Genomic DNA, 27,119 nt, shown 5'->3' with positions numbered 1-27,119 from the left:
CAAGCTGTCTGGAACTGTCTGGTCGCCCAATATTTGCATACTTATTTTTTGCTTTTCAGACCAAAATATTTGTTTTGACTCCCAAAAGGCAGAAAGCAAAGGACATTTAGGAGAACTCTCACTGAAAGCCTTGACAGAGTAACTTTACCTTAAAGCTGAAGCATCTATGGATGCTTAGGACCTCTGTTATTTTGGGAATGATTTTGGCAGTTCTGAGCACGATCAGAAGGAGCTGAACACTCACTCTCTGTGCTGAACAAATAAACCTGTCCACAATGACATTACAGGGAGCCATTGCAATTACACTGTTAATATCCACCAAAACCATGCCATGCCTTGGAAACAGAGGTATCCAAAAGCAATGGTCATGTGTGATAATAGTCATGGCTGTTTTATAAATCCCCTGGAGAATGGGGAAAAGGATCAAACAGGAGTGCTGAGAGTGGGAATAGGCGAAGTGGGAATGCATCTTCTGTTCTGGTAAGTATGCACATGCTGGGGGCAGAAAAGTGGCCTTTCTGAGGCGTGATGATCCTGAGCTGGCTCCCTGGCTTGACTGACAGGGAAACCAACAGCCCTTTCCCATTAAATGCCAGGCATAACTAAATTTAGATCAATCAATCAATCAATCAATCAATCAATCAATCCCAGGTGAAATCCTAGTCCCTCTTACAATAAATGTCAAGCGTCCATGGATTTCCATCTTTAAAGAAAGTATCCTTTTGTCTCAGATTTGAAAAAAAAATTCCTATCACGGAGATGAACAAGACTAAGATAAAAGAGGGGAAATAAAACAGACACAAAATGACAGCTTACAAATAAATAGAACTAATTTCACAAATTTCAGTTTCATAGAGAGGTATAATACTTGTGAAAATAAGGAGATTTTTACTGGCCATCTTTTATAAGAAAACTTCTTCCACTCATTATGGGGCTATAGGATTCCTCTCAAAATTATGTATTTAGTTTTGGAGAGAGACTCTTGACAAGGGCCTGGAGTGACAGGACAAGGGGCAATGGCTTCACACTGACAGAGGGCAGGGTTAGATTGGATATTGGGGAGGAATTGTTCCCTGTCAGGGTGCTGAGGCCCTGGCACAGGTTTCCCAGAGAAGCTGTGGCTGCCCCATCCCTGGCAGTGTCCAAGGCCAGGCTGGATGGGGCTCTGAGCAACCTGATAAGTGGAAAGTGTCCCTGCCTTCCATGCCCTTCCATGCCCTTCCATGCCCAGCCCATGGGGGTTGGAACAAGATGATCCTTAAGGTCCCATCCAATCCAAACCATTCTGTGATTCTATGATGATTCTATATGATTTTTATGGATCAACCATGTGAAGCAGAAATTCCATTTCAAGAAGAAAATGAGGGGTTGAACTCTACCAGATCTCCAGATATAATTTCAAACCTGTGAGTAGTGTTGCCACACACTTGTCTAAGTCTTCTTACAAGTAGAGCCTTAGAATCTTGGTTCAAATGACTTTTTTCCCCCACTTCTATTCTTGAAATCATACCTTAGTGTTGGATTAAATAGAATACATGACTCTGACCCCAGCCCATTTAGGTAAGAATGAAACTATTCTGGCATAATTTTTGTTGTTGTTGCACGTGCCTTTCCAAATTTATTTAAAACATATGAGAGATAAAATGCTTGAGTCACTCTAAAACTGGGACTATTTGTCAACTAAGACCTGACAGCAGGGAGGCTGGTGCCAAATTGGCAAACCAATATCCAGGCTTCAACTAGATTTGAATTTTTCTAATTGCATGTGTTGCTGGCAGCTAACAAACACGAACAGATCCAGCAGTGTATAACCTCTGTGCCATTCATTAATTTACTCTCATGAGCCAGTGTGTACCCTCAGAGACTTTTCCCTTCTATCAGATCATTGTAAGGGATGGATTTAACATGCAGCTATCTGGGAACTTTGATGTAGCCCTGGAAGGAAAACACTTCCTTGTGGAATGAAATGCTAGACTAATGTTTTCTTGTCCCTCAGCCTCTTCCCCCTTGCAATCAAACATCAGGTGCAGCATGCAAGTGGGCAAACTGCTTGTGGGGAACTACTGCTTCTCCTCTTGGTGCTTTCTTCTTTTTCCCAGCATTTATAGATGAGGGGCTCTGAGAGCAGGGCTGTTCCTCTGGTCTCTCTAGCTGGGCTTTCTTGCTAAACCACTCAGACTGTGGATGAGGAGCCAAGCCATGATGCCCTGCCACGCAGGAGGCAGCAGGGAGCTTCTCCTGCACAGGAAATTGGAGAATTCTCCTGCACAGAGCTTGGAATTTCCAAGTTTGTCAGAACAAGTGGCCGGGCGGGAATGGACGCTGCCTTATCTAACTGATTGCACTTGGAATGGCTTCGTGCTGCACAGTGCTTCACAGATGCTTTTTTGAGGGAGTTTAAGCAAAAGACAGCTACCAGAGGATAAGCTGTTTCTGAAGACATTTGGCTCTTGCAGCAAATCCACTTGCCAAAGAAAACTCTGTATTCCATTTCTATGAGAACCCCTGGAAACATTTCTCCTGCTGTTGTCTGCTCCTCTCTGCTTTCTCAAGCAAGTGACTATTGTCTTCATTAGACAGGAAATCTCTTCCTTAGCCTCTTTTTTCCTCCATCAGGCCTGCTTCTTTTGCTTCCTTGCTTTTCCTTTTGCAAATATTACAGGTTTCTGCTGCCAGCTACTTATCTCCTTCCTTATCGTGCTGCTTTTCAGCCAACAGTCTTTACAGAAACCTATTTTACCTCTGGAAACCAGTGAAGAGGCAATTTCACATCCTCTAAAACAGCCACCAGACAACTGTATGCTAAAGAGCACTTCCACTGTGTGCAGACCCTTGTTGGACACATCCCTGGCTGCAGGAAGTTGCACACCAGGGATCATTATTGTGTGGGGGGTAAAAACACCTAATGTGGTATATGGCAGCATTTGATACAGAAAAAAGATGAATTTTTAAGCTCCAATACTGCAAAAAACCCAAACCAATATATCTTCACGTATTCAAGGGAGCACAAAGGGACTTGTTCTATCAAAGCATGGAATAATCTTAATCTGCCCTCATGCCCAGGGACACACACACACTGCAAGTTGCTTCATGTTACAGCAATGAAGAAAAACTATTTTAAAACCTCTTCCCTTTCCAGCCAATAAATCTTTTGGTGCCTAATTTTTTAAGGAGTGTGTCTGTGGAAAGGGCAGTCTGTCTCAGAAAGCAAAAGGTTTCAAACTGTCAGAAGTTCCATAGCCCTGTTTATCTGCTACGTCACTCAGAGATATTTAAAATAATCATTGGAACATTTCCTGTCTGATTTTCTTATCCCTGCATGGTAAATTCTTCCCACCTGTACTAATGCCTTACAAGGAACATTTGTTTTAATGGCAGGGTATAAAGGAGTTCCCTTCAGTGATTGCCTTTGAATTTCTATTATTAAGAAGTCTTGAGATGATAAATTTAGCCCCATTAATTGTTTGCAGAATCCATGAATGGTTACCCTCTTAGTAACGTTGGAAACGCTTAAAATTAAATGCAAAATTTGGGTTCCAGCTGCCATATGTTCAACATCCATTACTCCACCTAATTTTCCTCATGGTTGTTCTTGGGTGTAGGATTTAGCCCATGCATCCCTTCTAATCTCTCTCTAACATTGCTGCTGCTCCAGTGTGAATGTAGTACAAGAAAAATCAGATCCAGGCCCAGATATTCATTAAGAATCCCATGTTAAGTTACATCTGGCAAGCTTTCATGGCATGTCAATAGCATGTAATCAGTCATGCTAATGACACACTGTAAAAAAGCTACAACCCACACAAAACATGGAGTGGGAAGTACTTCTACTAGACAGGGGGAACTGGGGTCTGGTGTCAACCTTGCTGAGATGGCTGGCACAGAACAAATCTGTACTGTAAGCAGGGGCACAATGAAGCTCATGACATTTTCAGGATATTTCAATTAGTGGGGAAAAAAAATCACCATGTTTCCTGAACCATCCTGCAGCAGATGGAACCTGCAGGGCAGCTCCTCTGGTGCTAAGATGTTGGAGAGGGTCACAGCCCCTGTGTCTGGAGGCAATCAAGGATGAGTGGTTTATGGGTTGTGTGCAAGCCCGAGTTATTGCATACACAGCGCTTTATTTGCTGATATCAATTTAATGAAGTTTTACAAAGTAAAATATCTCCAATATTGACCCTAATGTTGATTTCACATTTGTGGAAACGTGAGCAGAGCATAGACTAAACTCAGTATCAGGAGGAAAATGATGGCATTGGGAAAACAGCTAAGACTTCTAATCACCAGGGAAAGTATGAAAAAAAACCCCAGGGTGCCAATTCTTTCAGCACTTAACTACTTACATGATCCAATATGACCAAATAAATCCCATCAGCAACACCATATCTATATTTTTTTTCAGGAAGTTTGGAACAAGGTTATCTTTAGAGTCCCTTCCAACCCAAACTCCATGATTTTATGATTCTATGAGTCTATGATTCTGTGATTCTATGATTCTATGATGTAGAAGAGCTACTTCAGACCAAGCCTGAGTCCAAATATGTTGCCTATTTGTATCCCACAACTGCAGCAATCCCCTCCTGACTGTCCCAAAGTCATGATGTCACCTCTCATGACTGAAAAGGATTGTCGAGTTCTGGGGGCCTTTGTGGTGGACAAAGGTCTGGGGACACCACAGAGGCTCCAGGTGTTCTCTGCAGCCATACTATGATAATCTTGGGCAGCAAAGCTAAGGGGAAACTCTCCTTTGAAACCTGCTGATATTGATTGTCTCTTCAAAATCTCCTGGACCGTCATTGGGGTGTTTCTGCTCTCTCTGTAAAATATTTGACACTAATTCTGTGAGAGAGGAGAGGGGAGCTGCAAATCCATAACTGGGGTTAATTTTCACTTGTTTTGAGCAACTGAAAGCACTTTAGAATTGTTTCAATTAGATGGGTACCTATTGTGGGTATCATGCTAAAAAAGCAAACTAGAAACATCAGAGTGAATACACGAGCAGTGTTTGCTGCAATGACTTGCGATTTTTTTAAGGATGCATTTTGATTATTTTCTTTTCTTTCCTTTCTGTACTTCTGGAATGTATCTTAGCACTCTTCAGTGGTCAGAGTAACTCAGCAGTGATGGAACCTCACTCCTTTTGTGATGGAGCTGTCACAAGCACCCTGCTGGAGCATCCCCTCCCTGGGTAGCTTCGTGCACGTCAGTAAATCCAGTCCTGCAGGGCTACACAGCCTGAAGTCCACAGCAGTTCTCACATGCTTAGAGTTAAGGACACGCTTCAATATTTCCAGAACCAGGGCCTGCCTTCTCCCAGTGGGGAATTGAGCTCTTCCAGAGGCTTTTGCCCCAGTGTGCTTGTGGAAATCTGTCCCTTTAAGTCTTGCAGAGCTGAGCTGCTCCAGTCTCCCTGTAGCCATTTTGCGAGTGCTGACTGCTGGGTGCCTGTTCTGGTTAGTACCTGTCCTGCTTTTCCACATGCCTCTCCTTCCACCTCGGCAGCTCACACGTGTGACGATCCAAAAAGGCTCACCCAGAGGTAAGTCTTTCCTTTTGTGTCTGATCATGGTGAAAATGCTTTAACACGTTGTTTGTGGCATGAATGTCCATAGCTTTGAAAAATTGTCTCTGTTCTCTAGTACTGAAGAGCAGGGTCTGTTTCAGGATGCAGCACTTTGCCAGATTACACTGATTAAACACGCTTCTGAAGGCTCTTTCTCTTGCAATTTGAAGGGGTATTTTTGTTTTTCTCTCTAGCTCAGGAGGCTTCACTGTCAGTGGTGAATGCTTAAAACAGGTACCAGACAGGTGCCCTGTTTATTGCATAAATAAAGTTCATTTTGCAGTAGTCTTGGATTTGAAAATGCAAGGCAGAGGTAGCAGCTGAAGGTAGTAAGAGGCATGGTAGCTGAAGGAAATGTGATGTGTCAAACAAATGTCAATTCTCTGTCATGCACTCAGACACTAAACTGCAGCAGTGAATGCTGCCACTCTTGATACATCCCATATTATGTCAGCTAAAAATCTGGATGCTACTGAATGGTTTAAAACTAGTTCCTGAAGAGGAATGTGTAATAATACTGTGGTAATGGGGATACTGGAATAATAACTTTGGAATAATAAAGTGTAGTATTTGCTAGAAAAGGAAGTCTATTTGGAAGCCTGATTTCCATCACAAACCAAAAGTTTTAAATGAAAGAGCTGACAGGCTTGCCTACAAAATAATATAACAGCAGGGGATCTACAGAGTCTTTTTCTATGGATGTGGTTAGCCTGCAGGAAATTCATAAGTAAGCTCAGGAATCTACCCTTTTCTTCAGGAATGCCAACAGCTTATCCCAGGGAAAAATGTGAGTAGTGGCTATTACATCATACAGCAGTCAGTTACACTGCAAGATGACAGTCCTTTCCTGCTTTGTGCCTCTTCCGAGCTTTGCAGGGGATTTAGGAAGAGCTATTAGACAGTAAGACAGAAAACTGCAGAAGTTGTCCCTGTTCTGCATTTGTCATGTACCACAGTCTTGAAATAAAAAAATCTAAAAGCTGCAATAGTGGGGAAGGCAGAGCTGGCGGAAAGGAGAGTGCAGGAATGCAGACAATCAGTTGCCTGTGTCCTGTGCTGATACAAAATGTGATGCTAGGGAAGTGCTCAGAGTGCTTTCAGCTCCTGAGACTTGATCTTGTGACCTGTGATTCTTCTGTGGTGGTTTGAGTGCTTGCAGAGCTCACTCTCAAGGAGAGGTGCTGCTGATAGATGAGTATTTAACCCCTTGCAACAGCCATGGCAATTTCATGCCTGCCTTGTGTGAGTCGTGCTTCTGGACATGGAGGAGAACCCTGCAATCCTGAGTTGTGGCACACTTCAGTCTGTGCTCTGCCTTGGGTCAGCCATTGCCCACACAGATTCACAGAACCCCAGGATGGGTCAGGCTGGAAGGGAGCACAGAGGGTCACTGGTGCAACCTCCCATCTCCAGCAGGGCCATCCCAGAGCACAGGGCACAGCATTGTGTCCAGCTGGCTCTGGAATATCCCCAGTGAGGAGACCCCACACCCTGTGTGGTCTCTGTTCAGCACTGCCCAGGGAAGAAGTTGTGCCTCCTGTGCAGGTGGAACCCCCTGGGCTCAGTCCCTGCCCGTGGCTCTGGTGCCATTGCTGGGCCCCCGGAGCAGAGCCTGGGCCCTGCTCGGAGCCCTCCCTGCACACAGGGACACCCAGGGCTGAGGGCCCCTCTCAGCTGGGGCTCCTCTCCAGCCTGGACAGCCCCAGCTCCCTCAGCCTTTCCCTGCCACAGATGCTCCAGGCCCTAAATCATCTCCACAGCCTCCGCTGGCCCCGCTCCAGGAGCTCCCTGTCCCTCCTGTGCTGGTGATCCCAGAGCTGGACACAGCTCTCCACATGTGCCTCCCAGGGCTGGCAGAGGGGCAGGATCACTCCCTGACCTGCTGGCACTGCTCTTCCTGATGGACCCCAGGACACCACTGACCTTCTCAGCCCAGGGTGCTGCTGCCTCATGGACAGTCACAGCAATCCTAAATGGCAGGGCCAGGTTTTGTCTTTGAAGCAGTGGAAATGGTTCAGCTGGACACTGGGGCAGAATGGGGGTGCTCATCCCTGCAGGATCTGATATGCCCCTGGGTTTTGTGAATCACTTCAAACATCACCAGCAATGGGGGCTACTTTCTCAGCCTCCTGCTTTTGGTGCAGGTGCCATATGAAGATTTTTCCATGGAGTTGCAGCCCAAATGCTGCCCTTACAGGCAGAAGAAAGCATTGTGTGGTGCAGAAGAGATGCCTGCTCCCAAGTGAGTTCAAACTTGTTTTGATGTGCTGCCTTCCTACTCCTTGGCTTGTGTTATGGGAACAACATCAATATAGTGGGAAATCCTTTTAAAACGTCTAATATTTCATTGTTACTTTGAAGGCTGCTGCCCTGGCCTGCAGGACAGAGCTGTGCTGCCATCTCAGAGGAATGTGACCCTGCCTTCCTGCACACGTAGCCATGCTGGCTGAGGGCCTGCTCTGATGGAGCAGACAGTGACTTTCCATTCAACCACCTTGTGCTCCACCACCGAGGACAACTTTGTTCTGCCTTGCTGTCCAGCTGTTATTTTACAGCTCTGTGTTCCCAGATTAAGGAACTGGTTATATTTTTAACTCCCAAAATGTCTTTCCCATTAGCTCTTTCCCACTTGATCTGCGTGGGTGGCCTGCAGCTCCTTGGCCCCAACTAACACTCAACCTCAGTCAGTCTTCCAGAGCTGGCTGATCCTGTCACCTGCCCAGCCCAGCAATGGGTCATTGTCTTGCACCCAATTCCTCATCCCTACTGTAAACTGCACATTGGAAGGTTGGCATTTTGTCCCCACTGCCAAACATCCAAAGGAGTTGGCTCTTCCTCACTCCTTGATCTCTCCCCTCCCTCATTTGAAGCTGGGATTTCCATCTCTGTCTTATGAGCCCTTTCGTTTTTGGTCAGTGTTGACAGCTTTAACTCCATTTTCAGAGCTCACACTTGTGCTGAAAGCACCTGGGACTTCCCCTTGACAGAATATCTTAATTTGAAATACTGGGATTTGTAGGTAACCCATATGTGGGACAAGTCTTCCAGCCCATGAGAGGCTTCTGTAATTACAGATTAGGTCCATAAAAAAAAATTAAAACTCACATGGGGTAAAAGGGAAACAATAACAATATAAATGTGTGTCTTCCTGCGATGAGAAATCCTATTTTTTATTATTTTAAGGAAAAACTAATTTTATTAAGATCCCAAAAATCCCTCTGATTTAGCCCAACCCCCTTTCTCCTCATAGGTAGTTCCCACTTTTTGCTGGTCAGTGCATGTTGGACCAGGAGACGAACAAAGAGGTCTACAAATGAGGTTGTGACCCTGACAGAAAACAAGTCTATCTCCTCATTTTGTCCTTTTTAAGTCTTTGATGGAATTCACCACTCCCTGAGACGGGGTACCCAACCTGCAGCATTACAAGCTGTTTCCAGCTGGCTAAAAACATTAATCTCACAGTCTGGTTTTGGCCACATTTCCCTAGAGTCTCCCACATTTGAGTGACAGACTAATAAATTCATCTAGAGAACTAATAAGGACAGAACAATATATTAGCTGGGAGGGAAGAGAGATGTGAAAGCAAATGTTAGTGCTGTCCTGACAGCAGCTTGCCAGCTGCAGTGACAGATATTGGTCCTTTTCTTTTAACACCTCTGGATCTCCAGAGAAGGATCTCACTCACTCTGACATTGAGGATGATATTAAACAGCATTTAAGTCTGTGTGTTTGCTCTAAATCTTCCATAAATTTTTGTAACCGTCTAGCATGGACTTGGAAAATCTCAGGACTTTATTTTAGCAACTAGCTTGAGTCTTGGATGGGGTACATGGATGGTAGGATGGATAAATTCAGATAAATGCTTTCTTTGGGTCACTAAAATATTCACCTGCAGTTGTAGCAGCCTTGAAGCAGGTATTGGAATAAGAGGTACAAGGCAAGAATAAAGTAATGTCTCATCATTGCCTAGAAGATTTTCTGTTGCCTCAGAACCTTCTGGAAGGTGCTGCTGTCACTCCTCATTTGAAGGGAGGTGCCCAATTTGCCTTCACACATTGAGGTGAGCACTTCAGTCACTGAGGTGGCCTCAATAACTTCACCCTGGCTCTAAAGCTGTTCCCACAGTTATCCACAGAGTGGCTTTTCCACCTGGCATTCCCAGTTATCTCTGCATGTAACTGACTTCCCTTTCCCCAGCACCCCATGCAGGCAATTGCATCCACATCCAAGTCCATTTGAATGACTTTTTCAAGGAAGAATTTGTGAAGTGCTGCCAAACACTTTACTGCTAATTTTGTGCTTTGATTTCTAAAAAAATGAATGATCAGTTTTATTTGGTGTGTTCTTTTTATTGCCCTATAAATCCATGGTGTTTTATTGACCATGGTTCAATTATCAAGCACATAACTCAGGACCCACTAGAAATTTTTTGAAGCTTTTTGAAAACTTCCATGGTCTTTGGATCAAGTCTTAAATGCTTACAGATTATCTTTTGTACTTCTTTTACCCTGGGATTTTAAAGCAAAATTTATAGGATGGGAACTAAGAGGATTGATCATATTATTGTTCCATTTGGGTTTTTTTAGTGAACGAGTGTAAGTTCCAGGACGAAAATCACTAATGAACCTTAATATTACCCTTATTCCTGAAAACATTTGAGCATGTGTTGAGCTTCAAGCACAGGGTTAATGTTACCAACTCTTTGTCAAAAAACAGCTATTTTTCCTTTAAAATTGGATGTGAACTTAAGGGCTGTTTCAGATCAAGTCTTATGCAAGCAGTTAGAGTAAATTAAGTCTAATGCAGACTAAGCTATGGAACTGGGTCTCAGTAAATCCTGATTGTGGTTATGGTTTTGGGGGTTTTTTTTGTTGTTGTTTTTTTTTGAGAATGGATCTATAAACCACTATTACAGACAATATTAGCAGAGACACACTAAATGCTTAAGCATTAAAATCTCCCTGACACCAGAATTTCAGCTCAAGCTATTATATTTTATTTTGTTGGGAAACGAATGGATTTTGCAAGGCAGAGGGGGATGAACCCTGTGGAGGAAAAAAAACCCCAATTACTGCAATTACCATAGGTCAGCTTATTTTTTCCCTAAGTTTGCAAACTTTTGGATTTTGTTTTTCCTCATTTTCTACTTTTCTCTCCTAAAGTTGTTGGGGTTTTTTTTAAGATCCAGTTCTGGCTTTCCAGTGAATTTCTTGATATCGGCTTTTGTGGGTTTTTTTGTATTCACACCTCCTGAACTGTAGCTCTTCACTCATGGAGCCTGCACTGTTCCCACTGAGCAAACCATTGCTTGGGGCAATGGAATATTAAGTAAACACTTCATGGGAGAATGGATGACCTCAGGGCTGACAGAAGTGGACACTTCAGATTATGTTTAGGCATTGTAAGATCTCTGGTATTTATGAAGATTTTATGGAAAAACAGATGAAGAGAAAAATCTCAAGGAAATTCTCTTAGCCACAAAGTCAAGTTGTATTTGCAATCTGAGCCATTATTGAAGGCTGGTAAAGGCTTCAAAATTCAGGGTGTGATGCTTAACCAGGATCAATCATTTCAGTTTATTTCAGGTTGTAGTTCTGGAATGTTTCTAATGTAGTAAAAGTTATCATGCCAATTACGCTCAATAATACCTACTGAAAACTGCCTGGGAAAGCCCAAACCATGAAGTTTCTGGTGAACTAAAAAGAAACTTGCTTGGACACCACTGTTCAGCAGGATTGGGATTTTTGTCTTTGCTCCAAATAAACTGCTGATGCCTAATGCAGTTTTGTTTCTGAACGAGAGCATCTTCACTGAACCTGCAGTGTGCACATGCTGCCTTCATCTCCCAGTTTCCTGGTGGCAGCAGTAGTTATGGATTTCAGACTTTAATTCTGAATGCCAGTACCTGCACGTCTAAATTTGATTTCTCATCATTTCTTCAAACAAAACCAAGCCACTGAAGTTCCATCTGAAGCAAAAATCAGAGCTGATTTTGAATCCTCTGCATTGTGGTTCTCAGGGAAGGCTGCTTAGCTGGTGGCATTGAAAACCCCTGGGGTTTGCCTGGTGAGCTGCAGTGAATCAGTCTGAGAACTGCCAACAATATCCCTCTGAGCATGGAAGTGTAGGTCTCTATAATCTATCACATTAAATAATTCCATCAGCATCCATCACAGAGCTTCATGGGCAGCAGCTTCATGGCACACAGAAATTGAGAGTCTGAGCTCACACAGAGCCCACCACCTGCTTTCAAATGTCACGGATGTAATTCCAAGCTTTATTGTATCAGTAAAAGCTGGGACTAATCCCACTGAAGTCAGACATTAAACCTGCATGAGATCAGAATAAAGCTGAGTATTTATTAGTTGTATGTGTGACTTAGACACTTTCCACTATTCACATTATTTTTTTCTGTACATTCTGGATTCAAATAAACTGTTCAACAGCAAATACTGCTAAAAAACCCCACCAGATTTTGCCTTTCATTTTGTGTGGACCAGGTCCAGACTATTGCAAAATTGCCTTGATATTTCTTAAAGTTGGTTTATGAAATGGCATTATGGATCCTTCTCTTTGAGTTCCCGTGGAGGGAGATGAAGTGCGTGCCCTGGATCAGCCTCTGCAATGATGGAATTGTCCTTGTGCTGCCCTTGCCTGACTGTTGTGAATGGAGAAGTGTGTTCTGCAGCTATTCTGTCACTGCTCTCCCTTTTTGTGCCACTCAAATCTCCCTGGGCATTCAGGAAAAGAGAGGAAGGAGCCACAGGGATTTCTGAGCTACTCTCCTCAATCCAGTCTGGTACTGAGGTGCTTTTCATTGTTACTCCCCTGCAAATCCTCCCTGCATCAGAGTCTCCGTCAGGAAACTTCACCACATAATTTTGTAGTGAAGGGAAAAGAGATCACTGAAAAACTCTACTCAGTGAGACTTTTTCTGCCTAAGTTCAATTCTCCAGCGCCCTCATATCCCTCTGAGAAAACTACAAGGCAGCAAGTCCTTTCTCAGAAACCCATATCTTCCATTTCTGCAGAAAAAAAAATTTTAAAAAGCCATGGGAGTTTGAGACAAAACTGTTCCCATGAGAACTCCCTCTTGCATAATTGCTGTTATCTGATTATGGTGGGAGAAGGGTTTTTTTTCACCTTTACCCCCGCCTAGGACAAGTACCATGTCCTGACGCCAAGTCTCAGGAATCCAAGATTATTGACCTAGGGAATAAGTGCCTCTGAGTCAGATCCTGAGACCAGGAGAATCCTGAGGGCTGCATTTTAAGTGTTTGAGGGATCTAGTTTTCAAGGCAACCATGTAATAATTATTGTCCTATCCAACTCCCATTGCTTCTTCCCATCAACTCTCCAACTGACCAGATTCTTCCTCCTAAAGTCTTCAAATGTGATAGCATGGCATAGATGCTGTGAATGTGGTAGCTGAGCTCTCACTCTCTGCAGAAAAAAAAAATTCCTTCCTGGTAGTTTTATCCTTAGGACACAAACTCAGGGATCATGCTCTGACCTGAGATTTGGCTCGTCTATTGGGGTTATTCTGAATGCTCTGTCAGCAGTGTGGAAATGAGCAAATTTCTGTTTTCTGAACTTAATGGGAATCACATTGAGCAGATTTGTGCAATAACAAAGATTACAAAAATTATGCTCCATGCGAGCAGTGAGCTGTGTCACATACAAATCTGACTCGAGATATTTGTAATAACTTGAAAAAAACTGTCATTTGATATTTTAAAACATATTTAATCTCTGAGCCTGAGAAACCGATTCTGTCATTTTCACACGTTTTCACTCTCTGCTGTACAAGCGTGGGGTTTGCAACTCTTATATTGCTCAGCAGCTTTAGAGCCGTGTTTCTGCTTCATTATCCACACAGATTGCACACCACAAACCTCTAGAAGCAGTAAGTTGAGGTGGTTATTTTACAAAATGTGGTGTGTAAAACAAAACCAAGATTTGTATTAAAATTCCTCTCTGAGACAGTGAGAACATAAATAAGAATCAACAGAGGTTATTTGCAGTGCTAGACACAGTATTTTGCCGCATACTTCCATTTACAGGGTTCTTTTCTTTTGTAAATTGCCGCTAAATATATGTGTACTGGTCATACCAGACAGTTCAAAACTTATTTTAAAACCTAAATCCCTGAAACTAGACAAAGTAATGAGCAATTTTTATGAACTCATGTTAAAAACTTGGCTTGTTTTGTGTGGTGGATAATGCTTCCAACGTGGGCTCCCCCTCATGCATCCAGTGTGGATTTAGTACCTTCTGAGCCAAATTTTGCCCTCACTTAACAGCTTCATAGTCCTGAGTGCTGAAAACAGGGGCTGCACAATTTAACTGAGAGCAAGGCTTCATCATTTGTGCTCAGCGAGCGTGGTTAATTCCTCATCAACACAGGGGGATTAACCCCAATTAATAGAGGTTCATTTTGCTTTTGAGTTACTGCTACAGATGATCTAATGGTATTTGTTTAACCCTTATCATAGTAGGAAAGAACCTTTCATCTGATGTTACAGTTGAACAGCTGAATTCTCTCTCGCTTTCTGAAACCTCTGCAAGGTGTTTGCCACCCAACAGCTCCGACTCCCTGCATTTTTCAGCACTTCTTTTGCTTTCCTGCATCCTCCATGAGAATATTTTTGCTTATAAGAAAGGACCATGCTACCTAGTTTCTTATCAGCCTCCCCTGGATGAATTAGCTGGTCTACCAATGGCTCTGTCTGCTCCCTGTGACACATGTGAAGAGTGACGATGCGCTTTGGAAATGACCAATGCTGCAACCACAGCAGCCTCTTACAGAAGATATACTCAGATTCACACAAGGCATGTTTATGTGAACTGGGAAATTGTCCTGCTGCCAAAGATCATCCCTGAAAGTGCTCAAGGACAGGTTGGATGTGGCTCTGAGAAACCTGGTCTATTGGAAGGTGTCTCTGCCCATGGCAGGTGGGCTGGAATGAGTTCATCTTTAAGGTCATTCCCAAACCTAACCACTGCAGGATATCCTGGGCATCTGAACCCTTGGACATGCAGAAAGCAAACCTTGATCACCAGCCCTTAATCTTGCAATTTAAGACTGAAATCAGAGCAGGAGATGTGCGAAGGTGGATACAAAGATGGCACAGGGCTGCCTCACTCTCTCTTTGCTCCTCAGTTGTTGTGTACACAGCCACTTCTTAATCAGCCTGGTCATGATCTCACCTATTGTGTGGGTAAGAACTCCAAAATAGGACCCTATGATCAAAATGTCCGGAAACATGAGGTCATGACATCAAAAGGGCTGTCCCGTGGTGAAAGTATGGCTTTCAGGTGCCACTGGCTTCAAAGCTCACTCTAAAACAAAGGAGAAATCTATATCTGGGGACATTCATGCGAAGCATTACCGCTCGTTGTTCATCAGAGGTGCCAAAGCAGCTAGAGATTACCAAAAACAATCTAACAAACAAACAAACAAAAAACCCTCAAAGGGATAAGAAAGAAAAAAGAAAAGCAAAAAAATTTTCCAGCTCATGAATGTAATGAGCTTCAGGGGAAAAAAAAAATTCTCTTTTTTCCCTTTTTTTCCCACAGAGATTAGCTAAATCATTAAACTAAGGATGTCATTGCTGAACTCTGAAGTCACCTGCCCAGAGCTGCAGGGACCCACAGTGGTAGCGAGTGGCCGACTTTGCCGGGAAAGTTTTTTCTTATCCTCATATTGCTTGGTTTTTTTACACCACATCTGTGCTTGCTTCGTCATTCTGCCATCTGCTGTAACAAAATACAGACAAAGCATTTCAGAGAACAACCCCTCCACACTTTAAAATGCTCCAAGCTGGAGCACAGCCTTTTACTTCTCACAAGCTGCATGTAGTGCTTATTATCCTATACCGCTCCTCCTCCTCTTCCTCCTCCTCTTGCCCCACATCATGATGAATTACACACGCTTAGCAAGCATGGAGAGCACAGAATCCCATTGCTTTTGCCATAATGTTTCTATTAAATGAAACGAATGTTCCTGCACTTTACTTCGCTGCGCAAACGCATTCGCCGAGAGGTCAGAGATAGCAGGTCGTTATCATGAAATTTTTAATTTTGGAACTCCCAATCAGGCTCGTTTCCTGTTTGGTATTGTCTGCAGATACACAATGCAAAAGCCTCGGGTTGCTAAAGAATCGAAATAACAGAGTATGAGAAGAGTGGTTTTGAGCACACACTCTGTAAAGTCCAGTCAAAGTTTCTTCCTGGTGCAGCCGCACAAATCTCTTGGTAGCAGTAAACTCTCTGCACAGACTTCATTCCTGAACACATGTTCAAAGGTGATAAAATAAGTGCAGATGGTTTTCCAAAACCTCAGTGGAGCATTTTTTGCTGTTACTAAATGGACTGGAAAAAAACTAGGGGGAAAAAGCGGAGAAAATACAGTTTGACACAGACAGGCAATTTCAGAAAAGCATTTGGTCATTTGGGAGAAAATCTAAATAAAATGTGTGCTTATAATGATCTATTGGCAAAACAATATTGACAGAGCATCTGAGCAGCCTAATGGAAGTGATTTTTAGAATGCTTAAATTAAACTGGCGTTGAGAGCTGAATAGTTTGTTTAATTACTTAACACAAACAAAAAAAGAGTTGGATAGGAATTTTGAATTCATTGTGCCATGACCAAAGTCGACAATAAAACCATCCCTGGCTACAGTGAAAAGAGAATCAGACCTTAACAAATTTATTACAGGCTTTGTTTACAAACTCATTACAAAATTATACAGCATCTTATGCGTACACAGGATTTACAGGAACGCGTTACTGATGTGTGGGATTGCTTTGCTCTCTGGTCGAGATCTGCAGGTTTTTCTTCACTTGGGGCCTGATCCAGCTTCCACCGGAGAAGGTGAGATTTTTACTTTTTTTTTCCCATTGACTTCAGTGGAAGCTGGATCAGGTCCAGGGGGTAACACTTCCGCTCATTGTTTTCCTGGGGTGGGAAAGAGGCAACCGGTCTAATAACCGTACACACCGCGCTCCGTTCTCATCTCGTGTGTTTCAGATGACAGGCATATTTACTCCAAGACATTTTTGCTGGCTGCTTGTAAAATACTTGTTAAAGCCAAGAGTCAAAGACCAGTTCCTGTTACTGGATTTACAGTGAAAAATGACAAATGGTTTTCTTTGAACCTATAAAGAATGAGCCTCCCTTAATTTTCAGTGAGCAGAAATAGAGGCATTAGAATCAACTCCAATGTTGTTTACATTGTTATATAGACATGTTTTCTACCCTGTCTTCAACAGATTTTTCTCTGGGTTTACAGTAATGTAAACAAAAGTGACATCCACACTGCCAGAACAAGGTAGTTTCTTATTAATGGGATTCCACCAAGCTCAATTGGTCTCCTTGACTCCTCACATGGAGATAGACCTATGTGGCACAGTGAAACAAAGAGACCTCCAAAGTTAAAGTTCCATAACTGTATCAGGTCTCAGTTGCTCCCAGCATCTGCAAACGATCTTTACTCTGGCACTGAGGGTGTAAAATCAAGCTTTTAATTTACAAAAAAATCCAGTGGGGCAGAACTCTGAAAAATATACTTATTCCCCCAAGCCAAAAAGGTTAGTTAAACTTTCCTACTAGGAAAAGTAGCAAAAGCTCTGTGGGATTGGGTTTTTTTTTTCTTTTTAAAATTTTTGCCAAGAAATGAGAAATATTTTAATCAGAGCTATGAGATACTGAGTTCCTTGTTATATTACGTCCTCTCATTTTAATGACTGCCTTGGTATAGAACCTCTGAAGTTGTTATTGCTTGAAGCAAAGCTAGGATTTAGTGCTGCAAGGTGATGATATTTCCTGTGAGGTAAATACCCTGGCCTCATGCTGAAAATTGAGATGGTTCTCAAAAGCTTTACTTCTGGCCTCCCCTGAAGAAAACACCCACGTGCTCCAACCTGGCTTTCCAAGACAGGACTGTTCCAGTGCTTGGCCTCAAGGCAACCTGTCCAGCTCCCTGGTGGTTTTATGGTGTGCAGCATTCTCTGTAAGGGATTAGGGGAGACCGCACAGTTTGCTGCCTTTCGTGGCCTTTTGCATGTTTGAAGCTGGTTTTCCAGGAGTGAAAACTGTGTGAGCAAGGGCATCCTGCAACCTCGTGTTTGAGAGCTCCATTTGTGATGCTGAACACGCTACGGCAGCAAAAGCTGCTGCTGTAAAGCCCTCAGAAAAAAAACTGAGGGTAAAACTTTCTGAGTAGCTGGTATTTCCCAGCCCTGGCTTTGGGTTGGATCTCTCTGGATACAGATAACGTGCAGCCCAATCTGAATTCTGTTCCTAGCCATGAACTCTCATTTGCTTCCTGGGAGTGGGATCCCATCCAGGGCATTGCACAGCTAATGTGTAATGGGACATCTCTTCAAGTAGCGTCATTATTTCTGTCCCCAGTGGAGCTACATGACAATCCAAAGAAGAGCCTGAGGTAAGTACACGCTAGCACATTTGTCTGTCCTGAGCAACAACTCATATGTTTAATTAGGGAACTTCAGTATAACCACAGACTTCATGGATTTTAGCCACCATCCATTTCACATTCCTGTGAAAGCTACCAGGTCTCTCGAGCAGTTCAACACATTTTTCCCCCTATGAAAGATGGAGAATGGATTGCTGAGAAGAAGGAAACCTTCGTAGGGGCGTGTGGCTTTGATATCCATGCCAGGATATCTTTACTACAATTTGCAAGCCAAGGGCTCTTTTAAGGTTAAAACACCACCAGCTTTGTTTCTAATTTAAAAACTCAGACAGAGACAAATGATCCAACAATGCAAGCAGAAGAGAATTGATTCATGTGAGGAGGAAGAGGCTGATCACAACAAACCATATTTTATGTATTACATTAATGATCCATTTAGATCAGTTCTTGGCTTCAGCAAGTTTCGGCTACAAATATTTCAGATTTTTTTCATATTTTTTCAATGATGCACTGGCAACATTAGAAACAGTTGCAAAACAAATGTGCTTCCAAAACACAAATGGATGTTCCTGGATTACTAGCAGCCATTCTGAAATGCTAACATAGGGGAAATGGTCATGTCACCGGCAAAACTGGCATAATACACAGAAACTTTATTTACCTGATGCCCGTAAATTTGACTTTGTCTTCAGGCTACAACATCTATTTTGGTCCTTGATTTTTTGGGGATTTTTTTGGTGGTGAGGAGTCAATGCTGCAGATCCAATTAAATATGAACGTATAGAGCAGGGAATATAAATATGTACACAAGTCTTGGCATTGATCTGATTTTTAACAAGTTTACTAAATGACAGTCACTGGTTTGACAATACTGAATGAAAAATACTGATTTTACAGATTTTACAGGAAGGTTACGGTATGCTGCCGACAAGCAGTGTCACAAACATAGTCTTAAAAAACCCCGGAATTGGCCACGGCAGAGGCACACACCCTTTGCTCTTGTTTATTGAGAGAGAAAGCTTATATACTGTAGATTTGCTGAAGTTTAATAAATAAGGTCAACTTATAATATATATAAAACAATATAAACATTTATATGCTACATGCATATCATATAATTTAAAGTAATAATTTATATAGCAAAGAGATGCAGATCTATGTTCTTCCTATTTTCCTGGACAAGGCGCACACGCAGGAGGTGTCTATCCTTATCCACCTCCAGCCCACCAGTTTGTTGTTTTCTGAAGTCAGTGCTCTGACGTAAGTTTGGGATGTCTTGCATTGGGAGTTCCAGTGCTTGTCATCGATGCCGCGGCAGCCGTTTTTTACAGGCTTGGCCTCTTTACACCTCGTTTCGTAAAAGTATTGCTTAACCGGAGAGTTGCCCGTTTTAATTTCTCCCAGAACAGTCACCTGGTGTCCCCTAATGTCGATGGCGGAGGATTTGTCCGTGACCCACAAACTTTCACTGTCACAAACGGAGTATTCCCCCCGGTGGCCCCGGTGCTCCGCGTACCTCTTCCGCCGGGAGGTTCTGTTCAGCACCACGGAATTCCCGATGTAATCCTCCATGAGGTACAGCGGCGGCGGCTCCAGCGGCGTGTTGTCACTCAGGAGGACTCGGGGAGAGTTGTAGCGTCTCTGCTGCCTCAAGAGATCTGTATCCACTGAGATAACTGGCTGGAAGTCTGATTTCACATTTTCCTCCCCATCCATGTCTTGCTGAGTGTCTGTTTTCTGCACCGTGTTTTGATAGTTTTCCTTAATGTCTACCATCTGCTTAGAAAGCTTGTTTTTTAAAATGTCTGCCTGAATGAGTTTAATAATAAGAGAATTTATTGAATCTTCTGGCAAACTCCTTTGATCCATGTTGGAAGACTGGATGCCACGAAGGTAAGCGAGAAATATCACATAAAACAAGATGGACATCACCTTGTTCACCTGTAAGATCTGCAAAGAAACAGAGAGCCAATGTTAAAACAGTCCAAGAGATAGGTTTGCTAAAGGCTGTAAACAGGAACATTGGTGGGTTTTTTTCAGTAACATCTATGACTTTGAAGACAAATATATAGAAATGAAGGCTGTGCATTTCTTTGAAGATGCTATTTATTTTACTTTATAATGAGTGCATCTCTCTTCTGATTTTTTTTTTTTTAATATACCATCTATATTTTAGGCCTTGCTTTTCCTCTTTCCATGCATAGTGGCACATATATCACTTTCTCTGCAGATGTAGGTAGCTCTTGGGATAGTATGGGCAGGACTTGGCAGCAGAGTGAGGCCAAGTTACTTCCACTGAGTTTATTCCACAGAGAAGTTTGGTTTCAAAATTGCAGGATCATGCAGAGTAGAAAACTGTCTCACTGTGTAAAACAAAAAAGTTCAGACTTTGCTAGCTGTTGTCAGGTTTTGTGTGCTGAGATCTCTCAGACCCATCTAATTCATATTTATCAAGTGGCTTCTGTTTAATGTTACCACAAGAAGGAAATAAATCCTGTGTTTCAATCGTGCCTTCATTCTCTCTCTCTCTCTGGTAAGGGAAAGTGTTCTCGAAGGAAAATGATGCTGTCAAGTCAGAGAGTGGTGATTAGACCTCTGTGATACAAGTGGGGAATTCAGATGGACCCACTGACCATTTCATAGGGGATTTTTCCAGGATTAGGGACTTTTTTTGGTGTTTTTTTTTTAAGAAGTTGCTTCATTCCATTTATGTAAGGTGAAACAAAACTAACATCAATGAGAAATAGTCAAGGACAGATTGAGGACATCCCTCTCCCCACCATCTCCTAAAAGGCAAAAAGTCTTGTTCAAAGATTCAGTATTTTGAAAACCATTCCTAAAAGTGTGCTGCTTCTTGGTACTTTTACATGCACTGCTCTATATGGCTTCTTGTGATCTCCTTCAAATTCTACCTCCTGTCCATATTCTAGAAGCTCATTTGTCACTTCTTTTTAAGCCTTTATGTCACCTTGTTTGTGTAGCTGAGAGCCAGGAGCAACTGTCCAGGGAGGTGGTATTTCTCCTTATATTTTTGGACATCTGTATATTTGGTATTTATATTTAAACTAAACCAATTTTCAATGTAAAATCCTAAGTCATGGATTCACTTCAGAGCACACCTGCTTATAAATTTGCTGCACAAGTAGTGGATTGAAGGAGAGAATACAAAACTCATTTAGACCACCCTCATAGTCTGTGATTAACCCTGACTGTAGTACTGCTTCAAGTGACTCAGGAAGTCCTTGAATTTGATTTTCCTGCTCTGCAAACACACCCACCACGTGCCAGAGACTGCTGGCACTCAGGGGTGAAGGCACAGAGTCACAGGCTGTGGGACAGATGGAGCTGGAAGGATCCTCAGGACATCATCTAGGCCAATCTCACTGCTCAGAGGAGTATCAGCCAGGGCAGCTTGCAGAGAGATGTGCCTACTCAGGTTTGGAATATCTCCATGGATAGAGACTCCACAACCCTGTAGACAACCTGTTCCACTGTTTCACCACCCTTAAATTTAAAAAAGAAATATATTTCATCAGCAGTGTATCAGTAGTATCAGCAGTTTCCCATATCTCAATTTTTTCGCACTGCTTCTTGTCTTTTCATGGACACACCTGAGTAAGTCTGGCTCCATCTTTATTAATCCCTCTTGTGAGGTATTTCTACACTTCAATAAAATCTCCCTGGGACTTCTCTTCTGCAGAATGAACAGCCCCATCTCTCTCAGTCTCTCCTCCTGGTACAGTTGTCCTAATCCTTAATAATTTTCATGGATTTGCTCCTGTATTAAGGAGCCCAGAACTGGACACAACACTCCAGTGCTGAGATGAGGGGAAGGATCCTTTCCCTCCTGAATAGAAAATTTTCCATTTCAAAAAAAGAAAAAAAATCACCATTTTCTATTTAAGAGGGAGACCCATTTTCTGTTTCAGAAGGCAAAGGAAAAAAAAAAGAAGAAAAAAAACTTCACTGTACAACCTTCTATCCACTCTAAACAAAACTCCTTTTTGCAAGATTGAGTCCCCACTTCACAGTTTGGAACTGCAGCAAAATCAGAGCTACCCTCTGTGGATGTGTGAGCTGTCCTTTTATGGACAAGAAATGTGTTTTCTCCATTCTCAGTTTGTCACAGTGTGAGTTCACCTAAATCTAGACTGTTGCTTGCAACAATGTTTTGCTTTTGGGGGGAAAAAAAATCGAAGATGTCCAGTTACCATACAATTACTGTCATACCTGAATAAATACTAACTTAATGTAGATGGATCTCAGAGCCCAGACCTTTCTGGATAAAAAATTGCCATGCAATTTCGCCTTCCCTCAGCATAGGGCTTGCTTTGAAAAACAGTAAAAATATTATTAAACAGATGTCATTGAGCAGATTTCTTGCAGCACCCGGAATCCACACGCTGGACGACACACGAGCCCACAGGATGGTGAGCAAAGCTCTGACAAGGCTCAGCCCAAAAGCCAGGAGCATTATTCATGCCAACATGCAGCTGCATGCAATCACTGCTCTGCTCAGTCTCAAAACTAAGTGGCACTAGCAAAATACATAAGTTGGAGCAGGTGATGAGGTGGGAAAAGTAAGGCTGGAGTTCCTGCAGGCTCTCTTTAATGTCACACTGCACACAGAAAGGAAGGGCTGGGGACGCGAGAGTTGGAGAAGCTAAAATGAGCTATTTTTTTTCTCTGTGCAGGAACCCCATTAATGGGAAAAATGTTGGAAAGCGTTTTCCTGAACTTCAGGTGAAAAGTCTTATGGATTTGGTGGGAAAGATGGTAACTTTCAACCTGTAGTTTCATTTATGCTTTGCAAATTATTTGCTGCAAAAGTAAAGAGGTTTTGAACAAAACTTTATATTTTTCTGGGTGCAAAACTTTGACAGAAAACACAAAGATTGGTGAGATTACAGTTTTCAGGGAGTTACTCCAGCCTAGTGCTGTTCAGAAGTTCCAGTCCATGACTAAAAATTGTCAGGCTTTCCATAAAGTCCAGCACCTCAGAGTATGTCTAAAGCACTATTCTAGATAGGAGAAATGGCTGTTGTTGGAAAACTGCAGCTGGTTCATAGCCTTGGCTGTAATCTGGTTATAAAACACATTAAAAGTGTATTTGTTTGCAGGTCTGGGAGTATTGCATTTGATGAATGGCTCTTTGCCCAAAATGGAACGCTGTGCTTGTCTGAACTGCAGATAATTTGAAATTTATTTGGCACGTGTTGTTAAAGCCATAAAAAGAAGAGGAAAATGTAAAACATTAAAATGTTTATCTTTTCATATTCTCAAAGCAAATAATTCTGGTGTTTCTGGTCACGCCTCCAGGAGTTTCACAGTGCAATTCACAAAGCAGAACAAGTGCTTATTCAGTGCAGACCGGTGAGCAAATTATCTATAGAGGGGACTTAGAGAGGCAAGATTTCGGCATACATGTCCTGTCTGAGAGAATACTGACTCAAATTCCAGGTTCCTGGGGGCACAGAATTCAGTCATTCACATGACTTTTTTCTCCTCTTTTTTTTTTTTTTTTTTTTTTTTTTTTTTTTTTTTTTTTTTTTTTCCCCCAATTCTAGTTATTCATTTCAGGTGCAAAGATTTTGCCCAAGTTAAATTTTTCTTGTTTAGCTGATGTTAGTGAGATATTTTTGTTGTTCTTCCTGGTTCTTCTTGGAATTTTCCTCATGTAAATTCCCGACAAACGTTCATTTTGGCTGTGTTCGTGGCCAGTTTGCACTAAGCAAGTTTGACTAGGAGATTGCTGATATTTGTGGCTCAGAGGGGAAAAGCAAACAGCACAGATAGGAAAAGCTCATGCTTTGCAAGCTGATTGATGTCCCAACTGTGGCTTAGCTTTACTCTACTTTAATGGTTTGTTCTCCTGCCTATCACTGCAGTTTCAGCAGGGTATTAATGCTGTCTGAGCTAGGTGGCTCAGGGAAGGTCTAAATTTAGGAGAAGTAAATAAGCTTAACTCTTCCTTCCATCGATAAATTCAATCCCTGATAAACTCTGGTGAATCACTTTCTGCGCTTTTTGGACTCACCGCTTTACGTAGTAGGGAAAAATTTAGTTTAGTTTAGTTTTGTATAGCTTTATTTTGGTCAGCCTCTGAACATTCCACACAGGGAAAGAGCGAAACATCATTTAAAACGTTCTGCAGAAAGCATGAAATCCTAGCCCTGTGAGAGACTGCCCAAGCTTTTACTTGCAAGTCATTGCTAAGAGGAACTGGAATAGAAGGAAAAGTGACTGGTGAGTTTTACGTTCAGCATTGTAATACCCCACATGATTTATGTAAGCCAGCTTGAAGTGTTTGGCACTTTCTAAAAAATTGTAGGAGCAGCTTCTGTTCTTCAGAGTGAGCAACTAATGATCCTTTGTGGTGGCTGACAGCTTTTCCAGGCTTTAACCAAAGAGGAAAGTTTAATTATTGTCACTGTTTGCTGAGCACTGCTCCCACAGCCTCCTAAGTCATGGATAGCCCTGTTGATTCCCTCTTCCTAATAACTATGTTGGGAAGAAATGCAGCCCTCTTCCTCTGTGCTTTGGGGGAAGGTACAGAGCAAGAAAAGCATGCTGAATGTTCAGAAAAGTGTGAATGTGAAATAACTGTGTCTGAAAATTTGCACTGTGTTTCAGAATAGTAATCAACTGTTTGTACAATACGGATTTGTGAAGGTAGACTGCTGCAGAGTGCTGAATGTCCCTGCACACACCTTCCTGGACACTTCTATTTCAACAGAAATTTCAACACATACAGATTGAAACTACAGCTTCCACAACAGCCAGACCCTCTAACAAACTGAAGAATTCAAAGACATAATTGAGTGATGGCTGCCCTGAGTGTTAACCCTCCCATCCTGAGGGGCAACCAAACTAGAAATTTGAGTGAGGGGATTTGAAACAAATTAATTCCTCTGGCACACTGGCAGGGGAGCACAACTACACATCTGACAGGGAGCCCACAAAGGTTCATCATCTCTGCAGCAGCTCAGAAGTGTATTAATTAATTCACTCAAGGCCATTTATAAGAGAAGACACCTCTGTGCACTGAGCCTCCAGTGAATGGTATATACTTAATTTCTTGTGGAAATGGAATTCAGCCCAAAGTCATTGACATTTCCTTTTCCTCTTCAAACGACTGGCTGAGCAAAGCACAGCAGGACAGCTGCTCACCAGAGATATGAAACTCCTCTGCACTTTGAACAAATCCACAATGGAGGTGACCGTGACCCTGCTGGTCGCTGGGGAGAGCTTTCCCAACCTGTGACATCTTCCTGAGAGCCAGATTTGGGATAACACCTCTGCTGCAAGGAGCAGTTTGTGCTCTGACCTGTCAGATGAGCTCTGCAGAGTCACACAGGTAATTGCAATGGCAGGAGGGTGTCTACATTTGATCCTTCCACAGATATAGCTGTGGTTTTTTGGAGATCAACAGGAGGCTGCTGTACATAGACGTGCCTGATTCCAAGAGAAAGGTCAGGAGCAGTTCCTCTGTGCTTACCTCCTTCTTTGAAACAGCTGCTGCTTCTCACACCTTGTGTGCAGCTAATTCTTGTCAGGTTTGGCCCTGCACCTCCCTCCCCTGCCACCAACACCAGGGCACTTGAGAACTCCCTGGAGGCATTTGGCACTCCCCAGCATCCTCTCACAATCCCACTGAGGGACTGGACTGTTAATAATGGCTGGTGCCATATCAGCTATCCCAACTACATCCCCAGGTCTATAATCAGCTATAGGAGTAGGCAGCCTCTTCTCAGTCACAATGAGGTCCTTTTCCATTCCAACTCCATCCCTCATTGACACTTTTGTGACATATTTGCATGTTTACACCTGCCTGTCCATGCCCTGACATTAATTAATTAATTAATTAATTAATTAATTAAATTTGCATTAAGCAGCTGACTGATTAAACTGTGTATTGAGGAGGTCAGAATGAGGGGTTTGAAGGCTGGGATCCCAATTTCCCTGGTATGTTGGAAGAGTTTTGTCAAGTCACAATGTCTGATTGCTACCTTCTAAATCTGCAAAGGAAAGAACTTTGTGGAATGATTGTGGTGTTTTATTACTCTAGGTATATATTCTGATATTCTTTGGGTTCTCCCTCAAAGAGCTGGATGATTTTACCCAACTGAGAAAACAAAGGCTGAGGGAATTGGGATTGTGCAGCCTGGAGAGGAGAAGGCTTTGGGGTGACCTCATTGTGGCCTTGCAGTGCCTGAAGGGAGCCACAGGAAAGATGGAGAGAGACTCTTGACAAGGGCCTGGAGTGACAGGACAAGGGGCAATGGCTTCACACTGACAGAGGGCAGAGTTAGATTGGATATTGGGGAGGAATTGTTCCTTGTGAGGGTGGGGAGGCCCTGGCACAGGTTTCCCAGAGAAGCTGTGGCTGCCCCATCCCTGGCAGTGTCCGAGGCCAGGTTGGATGGGGCTCTGAGCAACCTGGGACAGTGGAAGGTGACCCTGCCATGGCAGGAGCTGGGACAAAGCAACTTCCAGGTCTCTTCCAGCCCAGGCCATTTTCACATCATTTATATTGGATCAATCCATAACTATTCTCTTGGTTATTACTGGCAAAGTAGGAGTACTGCCATTGTTCCCTTTTTAAAAGAGTAGAAACTGGAATACACAGAAATCAGCTGATACTTGCCAGGTCAGACAGGTTGGGGTTTTCCTGTTGCACTGGCACTGGGAAGTCCACCTGTAATGTTTTTTGAAAGTTTTATCTATCAATGAAAAGCATGAATTACAGGGAAATATGAACAATAGCATCCTACAGATAAAACTGTAGTGGGGTAAATAATTACCACAAAAACTGAAGTATTTATTCATGTTATTCACTGTGTAACTCTGAAAACTTCCCAAAGTACAAGGAAATCTAAAGGTCATGTCCATAGCTGAATAAATAGCTTGACTTGACTGGATCTGTGCTAATTTTACAGAAAGTAGATTTCCCCAGATCTTAGCACTTGCATATTTTTGTTCTTCAGAAGTAATTTGCAAACAGAAGAACAGAAAGCTCCAGAAGTAAAACATGGTAGTGAATAATTTAAGCTGATAAAGGGTGTATTAGTTAATCTTTTCATTACTGTTTGTTAATAGCAGTAGGGCTA

General features: G+C 42.6%; 1 protein-coding gene and 2 long non-coding RNA genes across 6 annotated transcripts in view; 2 read left to right on the top strand and 1 right to left on the bottom strand.

The window, feature by feature from the left end:
* Positions 1 to 5,238: 5,238 nt before the first annotated feature.
* LOC116995377 overlaps positions 5,239 to 27,119 on the top strand; it is a 173,577-nt gene continuing 151,696 nt past the window's right edge. For all 4 annotated transcript variants that reach the window (XR_006162963.1, XR_004417716.2, XR_004417715.2 and 1 more), the window contains exon 1: positions 5,239 to 5,542. This is a non-coding gene — a long non-coding RNA (uncharacterized LOC116995377). The remainder of the gene's footprint in view (positions 5,543 to 27,119) is intronic.
* Positions 17,981 to 27,119, bottom strand: part of LOC116995372 (neurotrophin-3) — a 46,569-nt gene continuing 37,430 nt past the window's right edge. The window contains exon 2 of the mRNA XM_033058056.1: positions 17,981 to 19,959. Within this exon, the coding sequence (XP_032913947.1) occupies positions 19,165 to 19,959 (795 nt within the window). The 3' untranslated portion in view covers positions 17,981 to 19,164. The remainder of the gene's footprint in view (positions 19,960 to 27,119) is intronic.
* On the top strand, positions 19,580 to 22,866 carry LOC116995378. Its single transcript, XR_004417717.1, has 3 exons — positions 19,580 to 19,669; positions 19,794 to 19,902; positions 22,704 to 22,866. It is a non-coding gene; the product is annotated as an uncharacterized LOC116995378 (long non-coding RNA).

This window comes from Catharus ustulatus, chromosome 4 (genome assembly GCF_009819885.2).
Source record: "Catharus ustulatus isolate bCatUst1 chromosome 4, bCatUst1.pri.v2, whole genome shotgun sequence".
NCBI classification, from domain to species: domain Eukaryota; kingdom Metazoa; phylum Chordata; class Aves; order Passeriformes; family Turdidae; genus Catharus; species Catharus ustulatus.
Note: the sequence above shows the minus strand (reverse complement) of the source record. Positions and strands in the feature narration are given on the sequence as shown.